The sequence below is a fragment of the Crinia signifera genome, chromosome 1 (assembly GCF_055691185.1).
Source record: "Crinia signifera chromosome 1, ASM5569118v1, whole genome shotgun sequence".
Taxonomy (NCBI): domain Eukaryota; kingdom Metazoa; phylum Chordata; class Amphibia; order Anura; family Myobatrachidae; genus Crinia; species Crinia signifera.
In genome coordinates, this window is record NC_139217.1 from 299910855 (window position 1) to 299928693 (window position 17839).

At 39.0% G+C, this 17839-nt stretch overlaps 1 protein-coding gene across 6 annotated transcripts in view; it reads right to left on the reverse strand.

Annotated features, from left to right (window-relative positions):
* The window catches only part of SMARCA2 (SWI/SNF related BAF chromatin remodeling complex subunit ATPase 2), a 182481-nt gene that overhangs the window by 112927 nt on the left and 51715 nt on the right, over nucleotides 1–17839 (reverse strand). For all 6 annotated transcript variants that reach the window (XM_083186032.1, XM_083186026.1, XM_083186027.1 and 3 more), the window contains 10 exons: nucleotides 16544–16717; nucleotides 13767–13940; nucleotides 12352–12519; nucleotides 10786–10839; nucleotides 9694–9824; nucleotides 9502–9559; nucleotides 7830–7930; nucleotides 6488–6635; nucleotides 3083–3246; nucleotides 2367–2433 (listed from right to left, as the gene is read on the reverse strand). In XM_083186032.1, coding sequence (XP_083042158.1) covers nucleotides 2367–2433; nucleotides 3083–3246; nucleotides 6488–6635; nucleotides 7830–7930; nucleotides 9502–9559; nucleotides 9694–9824; nucleotides 10786–10839; nucleotides 12352–12519; nucleotides 13767–13940; nucleotides 16544–16717 — 1239 coding nt within the window. The remainder of the gene's footprint in view (nucleotides 1–2366; nucleotides 2434–3082; nucleotides 3247–6487; nucleotides 6636–7829; nucleotides 7931–9501; nucleotides 9560–9693; nucleotides 9825–10785; nucleotides 10840–12351; nucleotides 12520–13766; nucleotides 13941–16543; nucleotides 16718–17839) is intronic.

The window sequence follows — 17839 nt, forward strand, 5'->3', positions numbered from 1 at the left end:
GCATAGGCGCCTAGCAGGATGCGCAGGAAAGATTGAATTCCCCCCATAATGTATTAAAAAAACATTTATTTGAAAAATCCTACACAAAAACCTCAAATCACACAGGATCATTACCCTTAAATTATTTTATTCTCGGTCACATTGGTGACACAATGAGTTTTGCCACTGTCCACAGTGGAAGAGTATAAATTAGGAAAGGAGACCGTAACAATATTACACAGAAAACAGTGCAAACAAATCTTACAGCCAACAACTGACAATAAGTAGCATAAGCGAAGGCATCTAGTGTCTACCATGGAATTGAAGGGTAGATTTATTAAGCTTGGTGAAGTGATAAAGTGTCTGTTTTTTATCACTGGCCAACTGTGGAATAAAAGTTGATGTATTCTAGTTCTAATGCAGTGGGCAAAAGTTTGTAACTCATAAACTTGGTTCTAAGTACATAGATATTTGAGCCTTCAAAAAACATCAGGGGCCACAATGATGATATGCACACAGAGGGACGATGTTGTGAGCAACAGGGACAGTTACCACATGGAAAAGGACTTATTTTATCAAGGGGAGGATGGGAGTGTTTACAGGAGAATAATCTAAAGATGCAGGACTGCAATGGCTAGGCAGACTAGTTTACATACAGTCAGCTGCCACCGGACAAAAATAAAAGATACTGCAAGCCCGAGGGGGTGAAGGGGGACTGATGGCCTTCAGGTAACAACGAAAGAGGATCTTAAAAAACGCCTGCCTCCAGGAGGTGTTGGGTGATAAATTATTAAAACATTTTTTGTCCTGTCTTTATTTAAATATTTTTTTTGTAGAGGTGTACTACAGGTGCATGTGGACTTTTAACCCCTTGAGGGGTGGGTTTTCCTGGGTTTATCCTGCCCCAGGAAAACCCAACACTCAAGCTGCAGCCACAACCTTCTGTAGGTAGTGGCACTGCAGCCAGAAGTAGCACCACTAGCCCCTCTGGAAAGTTCGGGTCCACTCAGGGGGGGCAGGGAGGAGGAGAGCGCCTGGCAGAGGTGGCGGGGAGTGTACTCAGGTGTTCGGGCACTCCTGTGTTCAGGCGTCCGAACACACGAACAGCTGAGTGTTTCCGAGAGCCCCTGAACCTCCAGGGGATCGGTAGACGGAAGTGATCATGATTGACGACAGTAGCGGCAAGTGATGATCGGCGGCGGGGAGTGCCTGGGGGATGGGAGAGGTGGTTGTGGGGGTCTACAGTATGTAGGTGCGTGCCAGTGCTGGAAGCACCACTGGCGCACACCTACTGTACATACTGTATTGTAGTATGCCTGAAATATTTCTGTGGCATAATGGCCTTTGTGGTCCAGGCATAATGGCCCTTGTGGTTCACCAAGTCCTTTTAAACATAACATACATTTTAACCATTATTATATATAATATAAAAAAACTAACGCTGAAAAAAATAATTCCCCATAAAAACAATATTAGAAAATAAATAAAGGAGTATTAAAATAAGCAGACCTTTTGAAGCTGCTTCTATTGACTTTTTGTAGCATATTTACAGCAGTCGTGCCAAACAGTCCCTCTTGGCACCCCAGGGGTCCTGTGAGATTCTGTTAGCAATTGGCATAGATCCCCCCCCCCCCCCCCCAAAAAAAAAAAAACCTGCCGCTAGTTGTATGGGACCAGTCAGCTCATTCACACAGGGCACCTACCGCTGAGTGGTGTATTGAAAGTACATGTATAAGGATGCATCTGTGCAAAAACATATCTTAATATATCTACATTTAATGATCTCTGAGAATACAATTCACATGGTATCCTTTTATTCCAATGCTTTACCCACTGTGTATCCTTAGCATGATGTGTGCATAACCAAATATGCAAAGTTCAATAAAAAAGCCTCTAAAAAGAACTGCTGATGAACAAACATTTTTCTATACAATGTTTGTATTTTAAAGTTAAAACTGAGGTTCTAATCGATAAAAAAAAAAAAAAAAACGTACAATATTTTGGTTGCTCGACAACTGTCACAAAACTTTGTAAACAGGCCATAAGCTATAAACCAAAGTCATGACGCTTCTCAAAGATGCTCAGCTGTGACATTAAGGGAACCAGGTGGCCCTTTCCAAACATAAATCCAATCAACCCATCACACAAAACGGCATGCAAGAAGCATAACTATTATTGCTCCCATCAAATATATTGGATGTGATGATGAACCATTTTGTGCAGCTTTTTTCATCTGAAAGTAATTAGTGTTTATTGCGGTCGCTTTAGACTGATTTGCTTGCATTGCAGCACACACAGTAATGTTCTTTAGGGTATTGGGAGAAGAACATGAAAAGAAAGGTACACAGACAGCAACGTTTCTAAAGCTCTACACAAACACTACAAACCTTGTAAGCGATTTTCACCACGGACGGAGCCCATTTATCAAACTCATACTGCCAGTTGGACAATGTCCTAGGGAGGAACAAGCAATATATTTAGAAGTAGGAAGGCAAAATCGGGAAAATGTAAGAACTTTTTTAAAAATAAATATGACACAAGATAAAAAGGATCACAGGATGTTCTGCAATTACCACAATAGAAATCTGAAGGCGTAAAAAGTTTTTTCTTCAGGTCCGTAAATTTGAGAACAAAAGTATAGTACAACTAAAGCACTTCTGTAGGTATAGAAGCTATTTCTAAATACTGTTACTTGAACTATAAAATAAACTACACACTTAAATACATAAGAACAGAACACACTTAAATACATATAAAAATAAGTTATTCTGCAGCTTCATATCTTTTTGCATGTGCTAATATTTGTTAAAAACCCATATAATTGATGGATATCAGCAGGTCACTGGCCCAGTGAGAGATGACTTGTTTGGATTCCTAAAACAATCATTTTTAAATGATCTGTATTTCAAACACCAAGAAAAATATACTACAAAACAGAAGAATAAAAGGAGGCCAAAATCCAGTCAATTAAGACAAATGTTTTTCAAAAGTTGCTTCAACTAACTCCCCAAAGATGTTTAACAATTAAGCTCATCCTATTATATGCTAAGTAACGTAAAACATTTTGAAACAATGCAGTAAGGAAAATGAATGTGCTACTTACGAGAGTGGAACAATAATAAGATAGGGGCCATTAAGTCTTTTGTGCTCCATGAGATAGGTTATGAGTGCAATAGTCTGAATTGTCTTCCCAAGACCCATTTCATCAGCAAGGATTCCATTTAAGTTGTTGTTATAAAGTGAAACCATCCATTCCAAGCCCTGGACCTGAAATTACCAAGCAAAACACAGATAAAAATCTGCACATCTGATGGGAACACTTTTCTACTTAACTATTTAAACAAGCGAAACGGTTCTCTATATACATTTTTTTTTAAATGCTTTAAAGCTTAAGTGTACATTGTTTTAATAAACTCAGCTTAGCATTTCTAGAAATAGTGCCAACTAATGGGCTCTACACATGTAGCAACCCACTGAGCATTCTGATCGCTCATCATGATCACTCAGCACACATCGATGTGTGTGCCAGCAATGTGTGCTGAGCGACCTGTCAGGGCCAGTGTTCTTCGGTGAGAACGATGGCCCCGTTTGAATAATAACCTGCATGTATGTTATTAATCGGTGCCAGATACAGACCCGCAGGGCTGCACATTTACATCGCTGGGTAGCCTACACACAGCGATATTCAGACATTTTCTGAGCATTTTAGTGAAATTATGTAAAATTGCTGTACTCTGCAGACAGCAGCGGAGGAAGTGAATGGGTGCCTGTGTGCGGCATCCATTCACCTTGCACAGGGGGCAGCCCAGCAGCTTACGTTTGTGCTGGACTTGCCCCCAGTGCGGCAGTCCGGGGCCTGGTGCGGTGATGTCATCTCCAAGTGGCGGCTCAGGAACCGCCTCCGCCAGGGGGGGTGTGTGTTTGTGTGTGTAAAAGGTAACAAACGCCGGTGTAAAAGGTAACAAACACTGCGTCGCACCTGGGTTGAAGTTGGGTACAAAAAGCCGGGTATGACCCGGCGTTTTGGTGTAAAAGGGGTATAATAAAGAGGCAAAATAAAATATACTGTATGTTAATAGTGTATTCTAAATGGCATTTTAGGTCATTGTTGAAATACATTATATTAGGTTCTGTATAGGCTGGCAATGAAGCACAAGTAGACTGAGCAATATAGGGGGTTATTCTGATTCACTCGGAAAAGCACAATCACTCTCTAATGGACAAAACCATATGCACTGCAGGTGGGGCTGATGCAGAGAGAGTTAGATTTGGGTGTTTTATGGTTTCTGTGCAGGGTAAATACTGGCTGCTTTATTTTTACACTGCAATATAGATATCAGTACACCCCCCACACAGTGCATATGGTTTTGTCCCTTAGAGTGATTGTGCCTTTCCGAGTGAATCAGAATAACACCCATTGTCCAGCTGCTTTGTTTAGAATTGATTTTAGAGTTAGAAGTCGGATTATGGAAAGACTGGTAAGAAGGACATAGTGATAGTTTGAGAGATGCAAGAGATTACTAGAGTATAAAATGAAAACTCTGGTAGCGTCTTGTGTGAGATATATACACATTTTGGAGGTGTTATTAGATGCATAAGACAGGATTTAGACACAATGAATGTGGCGAACAAAGGCCAGTTCTGTGTCAAGAATAAAACTTGAGCAGCATACAGACACATACGGTATTATCAAGTAAGAGGTTTCTATTAACTGTAGGCTAAATTATTAAATCCGACCCGGTGAAAGACGGCATTTGAGGTGGTAAGGTGATCTGCTAGATAAAAAGGGAAAAAAATAAATGGCAAAAGATCCATTTGGAAATTATACACATAGGAGGGTATCCTTTTGCCGACTGTAGTTAACTACATGGCAAAATCAGACAAACACTGCTATTTCTATTGTAGCCCATTTGTGCCATGAGTTAAGCTACCTACTGCTCTATGACAAATGGGATATGGGAGAAGTTCCTGGACCCATGAGTTATGGCTGCAAAAACAGGTCTGCTGATGCTATCCTTTGTGGGTAAGTGCCAGTTTCGGGGAATAAGCAAGTCGCAACAGGGCTAACAGGATAGCACCCCACAAATCGATTATCAGTGGAAAATTAACGCTGCTAATAGAATATCCCTTATAGTGAGGTAATGAAAATCAAAAGGAATCTCCTTTTCCAAAATACATTTTATAGAGTAGAGCACAGTCTAGCCTGTAATATTCTGATAGACAAAGTGGATAAGATTTAAGATGAAAGACAGAATGGAACAGGCTACTACATTATGCAATATTTACATAAGAAAGGTGTCATCAACAGGGCAGCAAAGAGGGGGGGGAGAATTGGAAGCAAGAAGTGTGCTTTAGTTTTAGCAAAATCAAACCATTGAGTTAGTTACGGCTATCTCTGTGGTGTGTAGTAAATGAAAGTCCCTTTCTAAAGAGGATACACGAGGTTGTGGGAGGAAAGAAACCACATGAAGAGAGTATACATTGACTCATGAAGCTTGTAAGGGCATGGGAGTTGCAAAATGGATATACAGTATATTACAGTGGTTCCCAAACTGTGTGCCGTGGCTCCCTGGGGTGCCTTGGGACACTTGCAGGGGTGCCCCAGGTTGGTGGTCCAGGACCAATTCAATTTATTTATGGTTAATTATTTATGGGCAAAACCAGTGCTGGTGCCTGACAATCATAAAATGTGTACAAACAGAAGCAAATCCTGCCCTTTACCACACAACTGACCCTTAGAATCGCATATAAACCCAATCTAATTAATTGTTTTTGGGCCTAGGGGTGCAGCGAAAAAATTCTGATAGACTAGGGTGCCGTGATTCATAAAAGTTTGGGAACCCCTGGTATATATATATATATATATATATATATATATATATATATATATATATATATATATATATATATATATATATAGCAATTACCTGGTGAATGACAAAACATGGAATGTTTCCAGTGGACAGAGAAAATTCACACATTTTATTTATAGATGAGTCGGCACAAGACAGTAGAATGACGGATTTGTAAGGAAAAAGCTTAAAACGGGTAATAGAAAGAGAGAGGGTAAGACGCTTCCCTTTCTTGAACCAAATGTGAGAAGAGAATTGTGGAATCTGAAGCAACCATTTAGTAAAGTGATCCCACTCTATCCAACACACATTCAGGCTTCTACGCACCATTCATCTGATGCTTGAGAATGGAGTTGAGAAGTAGTACTGGTGGGAGAGATGAAGCTGAAGGGCTAGGGAAAATGTGTACAGGGGTGCAATCACTGATATCTTTTTAGTCATTTTTTTCATTTGAGTTATACATCATTACCTCCATTTCTACTTGTCCATCTCCTCATTGTTACTTTACTTACTGCATATTTTCACTAGTGTCACCTCTCATATTTTACTCTCCTGACATTTATGTGCAGTTTTATGAGACTGTTGGATATTTTATGCTCACCTCATAAATAAATAGCAGTTATAGGAATGACATACTTACAGAGGACATAACCTACCTGGTAATGTTTAAGGCTACCATTGACCAGAAGTGATGATTGCTTCTCCACCCTCTCTGTGATTGCATGGGCTACACCATAGTAGGACTGAGACTGGCGGGCATCTGCCTGCATACCATACTCATCATCTACATCTTGCTTTGCGGTCCTGAAATACAAATGCATTTCACACGTGTTATTTTTTTTTAAAACAAACATAAAGATAAATAATACCATATTCCTATATCAAAAAGCCAAGCATAACTGAGATTAAACTGTAAACCTCTAGTCTGGACTAAAGTGTGGTGGACAGTCAGATCATTTATAGTCTGAAAGTTGCCCATACACTGCCCTATTAGTGTCCCACTTCCCCTGATCTAAGGTGACATAATGACAGGAAGCAGTGGAGAAAGCACAGTGCAAAAGAAGTTAAAATGGTGCTATAGATACAGAATAAAAACTCACAAAGCAGAATAAACAGTACTCTCTACATATAGGAATGTAGACAGGGAGGAGATCGCTACAAAATGGTTTGTGATTTGCAGTAAAGCCTACTCCGAGACAGAATGCCCTCTGCACATCAAGGTAAAAAGCTTTACATTATGTTGCATAAAATGATCAGTATGTAAAGGTTTTAACCTTGCGAGCAGGGCCCTCATAGCTTTCTGTAAATACCCAGTTTGTGGCGTATTGTATATCTGTCTGTGTCAGATGTTCTATTGTATAAAAAAATTATAAAAACTGCTAATTATACACAAATGTTCTTGACAGCACTGCAATACAGTAACATCTAAAACGGCTTCATGAGAGACTGATCTCTCTAATTACCAAATTATCATGAAGCAAGTGGACAAGGAAGAGGAAGGACAGACAGTAATATGTATAGAATATTGAAAATTCACTGACAGAAGAAAAAGAACTGAAGGCCTAGGATGAAACACACAGATCTGTGACATGGTGCCATCACTTCACAGACTATCATTTCACAGCCACGCACATAAAGCTGTGCGTATCCCCATTATGGAGGTGGCCTGAAGAACACACATTACACATATATACACCTATATACACCTATATACAAACACACACACACTTCTTCAGATCTAGGTCATCCTCATCTATATCACCACCACATGGTGTGCCTTACATCAGCAGAAAACTACAAAAAGAGACATGCTGTTTCATTTACAATAGCTCATGGGCTTTAAAATACAACTTCTAACCAACTTTTGCAAATCTGCATACGGTAACCTGTTCTCTTTGGAGTTAAATTAGCACACACTACTTTAATGTAGCTTATTGCAAAATGGAACAGCTGGCACAAACAGTGTGGAGAATTCCCGAAGGAGAACGGAGGGCATACTCAATGATCTTCTTAGCGCTGTTTTCTACGATGTCCTCAGTGTTCAGGCCTAAGCGTTTTTTCTCATCTGCTTCCAATCTGCTAGATTCATCATCTTCATCCTGTACAAAGAGAAAAAACATGGTTAATGCCAAGACTGTATGGTCCTTTGGTCTACTACATGAACCTTTTGTAAAGATAGAAGCACCTATACTTAGAAACAAAATCACTTGCACCAATTCATTATATAAAAATAACTGTACACATGCATCGAATAATGCATGCTAGTGCTGTCCATCAAAGGCTGTATCGTGGTTTTCAACCATCATTTGAAATCCATCGATGGCAGAGTGCTGCGTTGCACACAAATATAAAAATATTGCATATCAAATTAACCCCATTTATATCCTAGTTATTGTCAATTATAAGCATTTGCGTAAAAAAACAAAGTGGCGCTAGCAGAGTTGCATGTGACACGTCTGCTCCATCACCCTGCATGGCATATCGACAGGGCCGGTGCAAGGCACCGGAGCCACCCAGGCGAGTCGGGGTGGGGGCGCCCCGGTGCCCGGGGGTGGTACCTGTATTGCCCGTCCCTGCAGTGCTGGAGCGGGCAGGGGTGTCCTGCGGCGCTGTCACTACGCGGTCACTGTGATAAAGCTGCTGCTGGCGGCGGCGGGATCCCTGGAGTGTCCGTGCCGCGGGGGTACCTGCAGCGCTGTCCTGTGTATAAAGCTGCTGCTGGCGGCGGCGGGGTCCCTGGAGTGAATAGAGAATAACTAGCGCTATGCGTCGGCGCAGGAAGCGCTTCTGATTTTGAAAACACTTGCCGCAAGCTGATTGGCTGAATCTCAGCCAATCAGCGTGCGGCAAGTGTTTTCAAAATCAGAAGCGCTTCCCACGCCGCCGCATAGCGCTAGTTATTCTCTATTCACTCCAGGGACCCCGCCGCCAGAAGCAGCTTTATACACAGGACAGCGCCGCAGGTACCCCCGCGGCACGGACACCCCGGCCAGCTATATGCACATGGGGGTCAGGTAAGGGGCGAACTGCCGCCCTCCAGATGCCGGCGCCCTAGGCAAATGCCTAGAGCTGCCTAGTGGTGGCGCCGGCCCTGCATATCGAAGCTAAATATAGGAGGACAAATTTTATAGCCTGATTCAAAGATGTACATAATGCCGATATTGGAGTTCGTATTTTTATAAATAAATTTGTTATCCTTACAGTATTACACTATTTGGTTTTCATCTCTTACATGTCTCCATCTTCTATACTAATGGAGAGCCTCTGTTGAGGCGAAGATACATAAGATAAGGGAAGTAATATTTCAATGTTTGTATCCACTTATTGTCACCTCATATAAAACGGTCACTTATTCAGGTGTCAGCGCACAGTCACTTACCATTTTCCATATATAATCCAAACAGGTCTACTTTAATACAACTTGCGACCAATTGTTTTGAAAAGTGGTGTCTGTATAAAACACATGGTCTACAGTAGTTTATGTAAAACAAAATTAATAGTTTAAAAGCAGTTTTTTGTTAATATAAAAGGAACATGATTGCAGGCTGTTATAAGGGTTATTGACCTACAAAATGCCTTACAATCTATGGTGGAGTTTCTGCTTTTTTTAACTACCTGAGGAATATTCAATTGGTGACATCTCTAAGTACAATTTATAGGAAACACATACCTCCTCTTCATATTCTGAGCTGCTTCCTTCGCTATCAGATCTAGGTGCTACTTCATATCTTAGGAGGGGAAGAAAAGGAATAGTTAGATAAATTATTTTCCCTTTGCATGTATTTCTATTATAAATGTCACAAGGCTTAATGAAAGAGGGGAACAGAAAGCGTGCAGCAAACATTTTGAGGCTGGAACTCACCCTGGGTTCATCTCCAGCCATGTTTCCAGCTGGCTGGATTTTGGTGCCTCTGGAGCCAGCAGTACTTTCCCTGTTTCAGTGTGAATAACCTTTACGGGAAGGTCGCTCATCTGACTGCTCTCATCTATAAGCTAGGTGCAACAAATCAAGGACAATTATCAAAATGGGACATATTTTTTAATATAAGCAGCATTCATATTATGCCCAGTGAAAACAACTAAAAAATGATTATAAAATGTTTATAGTATGGATTGATAATTATGAAAAACTTTTTTTATTATTATTATTATTGTTGATAATTTAAATCATTGGAGGTAAAATTGATGTACAGACGTTGCACTGTTGCTACAGAACATTACATTTGCCTCTGCAAGTTAGACCCCATAGGCTGAGAATGGAGATAGTAAGGTCCTGCACCAACGAGACAAGAACCTGACCAAGGGTAACAGGAAATCACAAAGAACAAGAGCGTAAATGGTGCATATCGAGTGTTACCCAAAAGATTAAGGAACGAAAACATACAACATTAATATTAAACAGAACCTATTTTATCCTCTTGAGGGGCACTGAAAATGCTTTGGGAAACGCTCAAAAGTGTTACATCCAAGAAAGTAAAAAATTGTGAATCTATAAACACGTCAAGGTGTTGACTGAGCTGTAAGAAGAAGTATTCCCATTTTGGGAAGAGACTTAACTATAGCCCAATGTAAATCTATCTACAGTAGCATGTTCTGAGGCTGGCAGACTGCTCATGTGGGCAACATGTGAAGACATGGATCCTTACAACATAAGTCACCAAATCATAGATAATAGAGAGCGCCATCTTCTGGACATATATGCTGCTCTATATCACAATGTCTTGATTAAGCTGCAACCTGGTTTAGTCTGAATAAAAGCCTGCCTTTGTGAAAGATGATGGATGTTGAACTACAAGACATCTCTAAAATCAAAACCTCTCCTAGCTTTGGAGATAACCATCAGAAAGCTAGGTAGTTCCACGTAAGAAACTTTGACTTTGCTTTAAGTTGACTGGGAAAACACTGCCATTAACAGAATACAAATGAAATGCTAAGAACACCATTTGGATATTACCTCTCCATCAGGGCCTAGGCCAGATCCCATTGCTTCCACATTCTCTTCCAACTTCTGTAAAAAAAACATTAAATAGAAAGAAATTATTTTGATGTGCCCAAGGCAAATGGGGAAAAAAGTAGTCAAACAGGCACTGCATTAGCATATATGTGGTTAGGCATTAACATGCAGTACTACCACACTAAAGTGGAAAGTAGCATTTAAAGGCAAAGACAAATACTCAATAGAAATATCAGGTACTATTAAGATTTTGTTTCTGCTTATAACTGTGAAGGCAATGAACTGGGTTGTTAAATGCACTAAACAAACTCAGCTTATTTCAACAAGTGGCTATAGTGTGCAGTACATATTAAAATGAACATGCCTTACATTAACTAGTATAAAATTAATTTTATTTAAACTATCAAGATATTTTATCTGACCTTCGTTGACAAGCTATTAGTGTAGTTTGGATAAGAATACAGACAAAAATGATTATACAAAAAGATAAGGAGGACAGCAAGTGCAGCTGTGCTTGCATAGATTTGGACATTTAAACACTGCTAATGGGAACATTTGCGGCAAATGACTGGAACGTACTCCAGCTCTCAGGCTTCAAGTGCTCTAGTAAAAAAAAAACTACCAGAATGGAGGTACTCAAAATTATTTTATGAACAAGAAATAAAGTATCACTTTACTTAAAATAATAGACTAAAGGTAGAATTTTAAAATCAAACATAGAAAAGTTCACAGGATTATTTTTATTACATTCACCCCCCCCCCCCCCACCCCCCCAAAATGAAAAAAGAAAAACAAATGATCAGCGTTGTTCAGTATTTCCCCCCAAAAATGAAAAAGACCAGCTGATCTTCTCAAGCATCCGAGTATGTGTTATGTGTTCCTGTTCTAAATAAGTATGTTTGTATTAACAGCTTGCCAGTGGTTTTGATTTAGCACGCCTCACTGGGCTTCACAAACCAACCATCTGTGCAGTAGGTAGTCACATGTAGGTTAACTACAGAGAAGCATCAGAAGCGCAGCAGCAGTTTGTTTTAGGTACACTAAATAAGGAGGAATAGACTTTTTTTTGAGTTTATGTTACTTTCCAGCCTCCACAATATGACTATAAATGTAAATATGGTGCAGAACAAAAATCCAAACCATACTCTCCTATAATCAGATACAAATAATTTAAGGAAAAAAAAAGACGTACCATTGTAGCCAATTATAATAAAGTAGTTAGTTTAGTCTGTTGATCAGAAAAAAATACAACACAATGGGTATGAGTTATAGGGTCGACTATAAGGTTGACACATTAAAAATGTCAACATGGCTGAGGTCAACAGGGTCAAAAGGTCAACATAGAAGAGGTGGACATGAGTTTTTAAAAAAAAAAATTGTGTCTATGTCGAGATGGACACCGTATAAGTGGACACTGCGTCCCCTCACATTGCCATTCTTCGGGCATGGTGCCTCGCTACACTCGGCACACTCATGTTCTCCCTCTATGTCCACTTGGATAGTAAAGAAGGAAAAATCACCTATTTTGGAAAAACAATGTGAAATATATCTTGTCTGTGCTCTTACCTTCTTTCTCCGCTTCTTCTTTTTCTCCTTGGCTGCCTGTGCTTGTTTGTGCTCCCACACCAGACTGGTCAGGTTAGCAACATACTCATCAGTTTGCTGGAGCAGGTAGGCCAGACGACGATCTTTTTTCTGGTCAATAAGTTTACGGTAGCCTTCCTCATCTTCTGCCTGTTAAAGGAGAATATTGTTTTACCTATATATATATTTTTTAAACAAACTATTCTAACAAGAATCAAGCACATCAAAAATTTTAAAAAGGGACCAGTATTAGAAACTTTCTGCTTTTCTACGGTTACCCCTGATAGTCAGAAAACGTAGCGTATTGTCTCAATCAGCTTCTTAAAATGCCCGTACCACAGTGGCTATATAGCAAGATACAAGCTAGAGGATAAGCCCTTAAAAAGTCTTAAATGTAGCTGTTGCCTCGAGGAATGTCAGGGGTCTTCTCACATTAAAATCATTTTTTACACTATGAACCTTCCCCACACTCCGTACTGTAAACTGATAAGATGCCCTTCCCTCCTGGATGTCTAGATGCTGTAGGAGATGAATCGATTTGTGAGCATTAAGGCCATTTTCATCATTTTTAATCATAAATAATAATATTATTATTACCAGAAGCAGAATTCAGTTGGATTACATTGCAAATAATTACTTCATTTATGCAATATGAGGTACTAGTAGTTTCCAAACATTTTGTGGTGCCTCAGAGCTAGCACACATCTGGAAGGAGAAGATATCCATATAAAGACAGGAGAGTAGGAGATCAACTACTTTTAATAAGTACAACATTATCAGTATTATTATTGTGATATATACTGTACTGTTTATATCACAATTTGAAAAATACCACACTAAGGGCACCGTTTTTTTGTTTTATTATTTCAGATTATCTATTTCAGTCATGCACCTGCTGCTTATGAAGAATGTCTGCAACCCTAGTCCTTCCACACTGAAAACTTAATGTAAGAACTTATTCATTCATATTCTTTGTGGACTTGCACCATAAATAACAGATTTTTCCAAACAAGAGGCGCTTGCCTTGTCTGCACTCAACACAGATTTTTTTTCCCTCTCTCTCTGGAGTTTCTGAACAGGAGATGTTGCCATGATTACAATCCATTACATATAATGTTATATTACATATAATGTTATACTTGTAAATTGTATCAAGACACCTTAAAGATTCATTTGTTTAAAAACTTCTAATTCACTCGCAACACACCCAATAAAATGACCTGCATACACAAACTACATATGTCTCCTCCTACATTTTGACTGTCTGTTTTGTTGTATCACTGTCTGCTATTGTAAAGCGCAACGGAATATGCTGCGCTATATAAGAAACTGTTAATAAATAAATAAATAAAATAAAATGTCAAATTTAGAAGCTAGTCTGCTATATTTGTACTTACCATCAGTCTTCTCATTCTTTCCTTTTCAATGCGCTCCGTTTCCTTCTTTTGTTCCCGTTCGGTGTTTGCATGCCATGTTGCAACCGCTTTAGAAAGTTTCTGAATTTTGCCAGTGACAGATCGGTGGTATTCTTTAAAATCTTTTGCATGTTGCAGTATACTATTAAGATACTCCTGTAAGAAGTAAGAAAATCGAACAATTATAGAAGTGCATTACTTACATAATAAACTAGTTCAAGGCTTAAATCAATTCATAGCACTATCAGTAACATCTCAAAAATGTATTGCGTGGCTTTAGCACAGGTAGTTGTCAATACATTGGATGTATTGGACATGAACGGTAAGAAACAAAAAAATGTATACAGCAAGTACAGTGAAAACTAAAAATGAAAAATTGGACAGCAGAGTTACAAAAATCATTTTAATCAATTCTGCAGTGAAAAATTATAGAAAAAGCTTACATAGGAGAACGCTTAATGGGGCTCAACATAATGACCAAAAGACACAATGGTGCCAACATCCCCAAATTAAGGCACCAAGTGACCATAATCTTAGTGTCCGTGAGTCACCGAAACACTGAAATTTGCTGGCAGCGAGTTAAACTACATCTCTTTCAAACATACAGAAACAGAGGCAATCACAAGGTAGCAGATTAGTTTTCGATGCTTTTGCCTCGAGCGGATTTGGCTAGATTATATTATATAGATTGGAAGCTTGCAGCAGGGCCCTCTAACCTCCAAGTCTGTCTGTCCGTTACCCAGTTTGTTTTATCACTGTCTACCATTGAATCTGCTGCGCTATAGATAGATAGATATATATATATATATATATATATATCCCAAATGGCAGTTAGCACACTTCATTCACATCATCCGGGGAAATGCTGAAGCCACATAATATAGATAGATATAGAAATCCAAATCGACCGGCACTCTTTAAAAGTTCTCCAAGATAATGGGCCCCGGTGCCTGGATAAAAAGTCATGCAAAAATCCAAAGGGAAGCAGCACTCAGGAGGCAGTTTCAAACAATGTAAATCTGTATTAAAGCAACAAGCTTTCGGGGTGTGACCCCCTTCGTCAGGTACATACAGCATATATATATATATATATACAGGTTGAGTATCCCGTATCCAAAATGCTCGGGACCAGGAGAATTTTGGATAACGGATTATTCCGTATTTCGGAATATTTTAATATTTCAATGATGTATTTTGAAGTATCTTGCATTTATGCTGTATAAACACATAATATACACACAAATATATTTTATTACCACATAAAATACACACAAACATATTTTAATTGTTCAAAAAACAAGGTTTCAAAACGTGAAACAAAATGTGTGTACTATCTCAGCACTGAATTTGAAGGCCAAGCAATCATTTTCTTGTACATATATAGTGCCAGTTACATATCATGTCCCCAGTGATGCGGTTACATATGTCCCCAGTGAGTTTTTAGCAAAAAAAAAAAATTTTTTCACTTTCTGGAATGTCCGTATTTCGGAATAATTCGGATACGGGATACTCGACATTATATATATATATATATATATATATATATATATATATATATATATATATATATATATATATATATATATATATATATATATATATATATATATATATATATATATATATATATATATATAGTTTTGAAAACAGGCGCTTCATAGTGCAGTAAGCGTTTTTAAAATTGTATTTATTCAGGTGAAAATGAACAATAAAATAGGGATAGGGTAGACATACCAGAGTGAGCGGTATCAACAACTGCAGTACACACAGCATAAACGTGGTGCAGGGCACCAAAGATACGGAGCCGTGAACACTCGATGCTCCTTCTTAGTAGTGACGTCGCTAGGCCGCGCCTCAACGCGTTTCGTTATCAACTTCGTCAGAGGGATGCGAAGTCGATGACGAAACGCGTTGGGGCGTGGCCTAGCGACGTCACTACTAAGGAGCATTGAGTGTTCACCGGCTCCGTATCTCTGGTGCCCTGCACCACGTTTTTGCTGTATGTACTGCGGTTGTCGATACCGCTCACTCTGGTACGTCTACCCTATCCCTATGTTATTGTTCATTTTCACCTGAATAAATACAATTTTAAAAACGCTTACTGCACTATGAAGCACCTGTTTTCAAAACTCTTCTAGATCTTCTACCTGTTTGGACCCAGGAAAACACCGGCTCGGTGGAAAACAGTGCTGCCGGATCACGAAAGTAAAGAATCTGAGTGCTACCTTTACTCATTGGACATTATCCAGTGGACTGGGATTATACAGACTTTGGACGGTATTTTCTTCACCCAAAAATTTTAATTGTTTTCACAATATTCTACTGGAATCTTTTTTTATAGAACATGTAGTTTTATACTGTAAGATAAAAGATAATTTTTCAGTTTCAAAATAAGAGTGATACTTACAGAGAGGTCAACACAGGGCGTTAACCCAATGTTTATTGAGTATATCTCCATTTCATTGCTATTAACCACTGAGCAATGTGTGCTTTTAAAATACATAGAGGATTATTTGTTTCCTACAATACACTATTGCTCATAATAACAACTCAGCATGGCTAAAGTGCTTGTTAAGGCATGGGAAATTTATAAAGGTTTGTACATCTAAAAAGGTGTAGCAATGATGCGGTTTAAACTGAACTGCAGTGTGTACATACTGTCTCCACCTCCAGGTCTACTATAGAGCTATTCTCACATTCTGTGCTAAAACTGCACAAGCTGACTAAGAACTAACATTTACACGTAGAGCTTGTCATACCTGGTGCTTCTGTCTTCGCTTCCTCTCTTGCTCAATTTTCTGCTGCTTTTCAAGTTTCTCAGTCATGCGGGCTTCGCGCAGAGTTTGTCTTTTGCTTCTCTTGTACGCTTTGGAGTTCAGGGCAGTCTCCAGTGTAGTATCTCGACGCATGCATGCCACAACCTCCTGTCTCAGCTGACCAACAAAAGAATAAAACAAATCAATAATACAGTGTGTAAAACATTTAAAAGAGCAAGAATAGGTCAAGAGGGGACACAATATATTGAAAGAATACTTAATAGATCATAACATACATACTGTGACCTATAAATGTATCTCTATCAACATTAGAACCTCAAGATCACCATAGAACCATACAGGAACACCACACAGCAGTTGCTAAGTGTCCATGTTGGTTATAATTTTAATAGATGTTTATTCAGTTACAAGACAATTGATACCAATCCCAATAAATATTGTAAAAGACTGGTCTCAAAAGCACTCAAAAACATCCTAATTATTGTGTTATGTTTAAGCTACATATAATACAGCTGGACAACCACGCTGGAATTCCTATCACACTGCAAGGAGAGTACAAATAGAATGAAGTCTATGAAAGATACTTTGAATGGGGTAACATCAAATAAATAAGAGTGAAGCATGGGGTAAATAGCAGTTAGTGGGAGAGTTGCACTGTACATACATACACACATGCTAAGTAGCAGAAGCCATACATTTGCAGCAATCAGAAAGGAGCTGGAAGTAAAGGGGGCAGTAGTGGTTCCATTTGTGATGTCAAGGAAACCTTACAGAAAATAGTTGTGCTTTGAAAGAAGTGTTACTATATTATTGGGCAGATGTATTAAGCCTGGCGAAGAGATAAAGTGGAAGGAGATAACGCACCAGCCAATCAACTCCCAACTGTCATATTTCAAACACAGCTGATTGGCTGGTGCGTTATCTCCTTCCACTTTATCTCTTCGCCAGGCTTGCTAAATGTTTTTTAGAAGCTTGGTAACTGGCAATGTATTCAGGTCTACCAAGGATTTTCATTGTGTTGTGACAGAAAACCGAATCGGTTCAGCAAGCTTACTACTTAAGAGCATAGGAGGTGTTTACAGTGCTTGAAAATAGTTGAATACATCAAAAACCTAATCCTGGGGGTCGAAATAACAGATTCAACAATTACATCTCTAGTGGAAAGACTGTTTCTAGCAACTATGCATTACTTTTCATAAAGAGCCTTGGTTAAAACCCAGTTGCTTTGCATGTAGATCACATAATCATTACCAAGGCCTTATTGATTTGCCTCAAGAA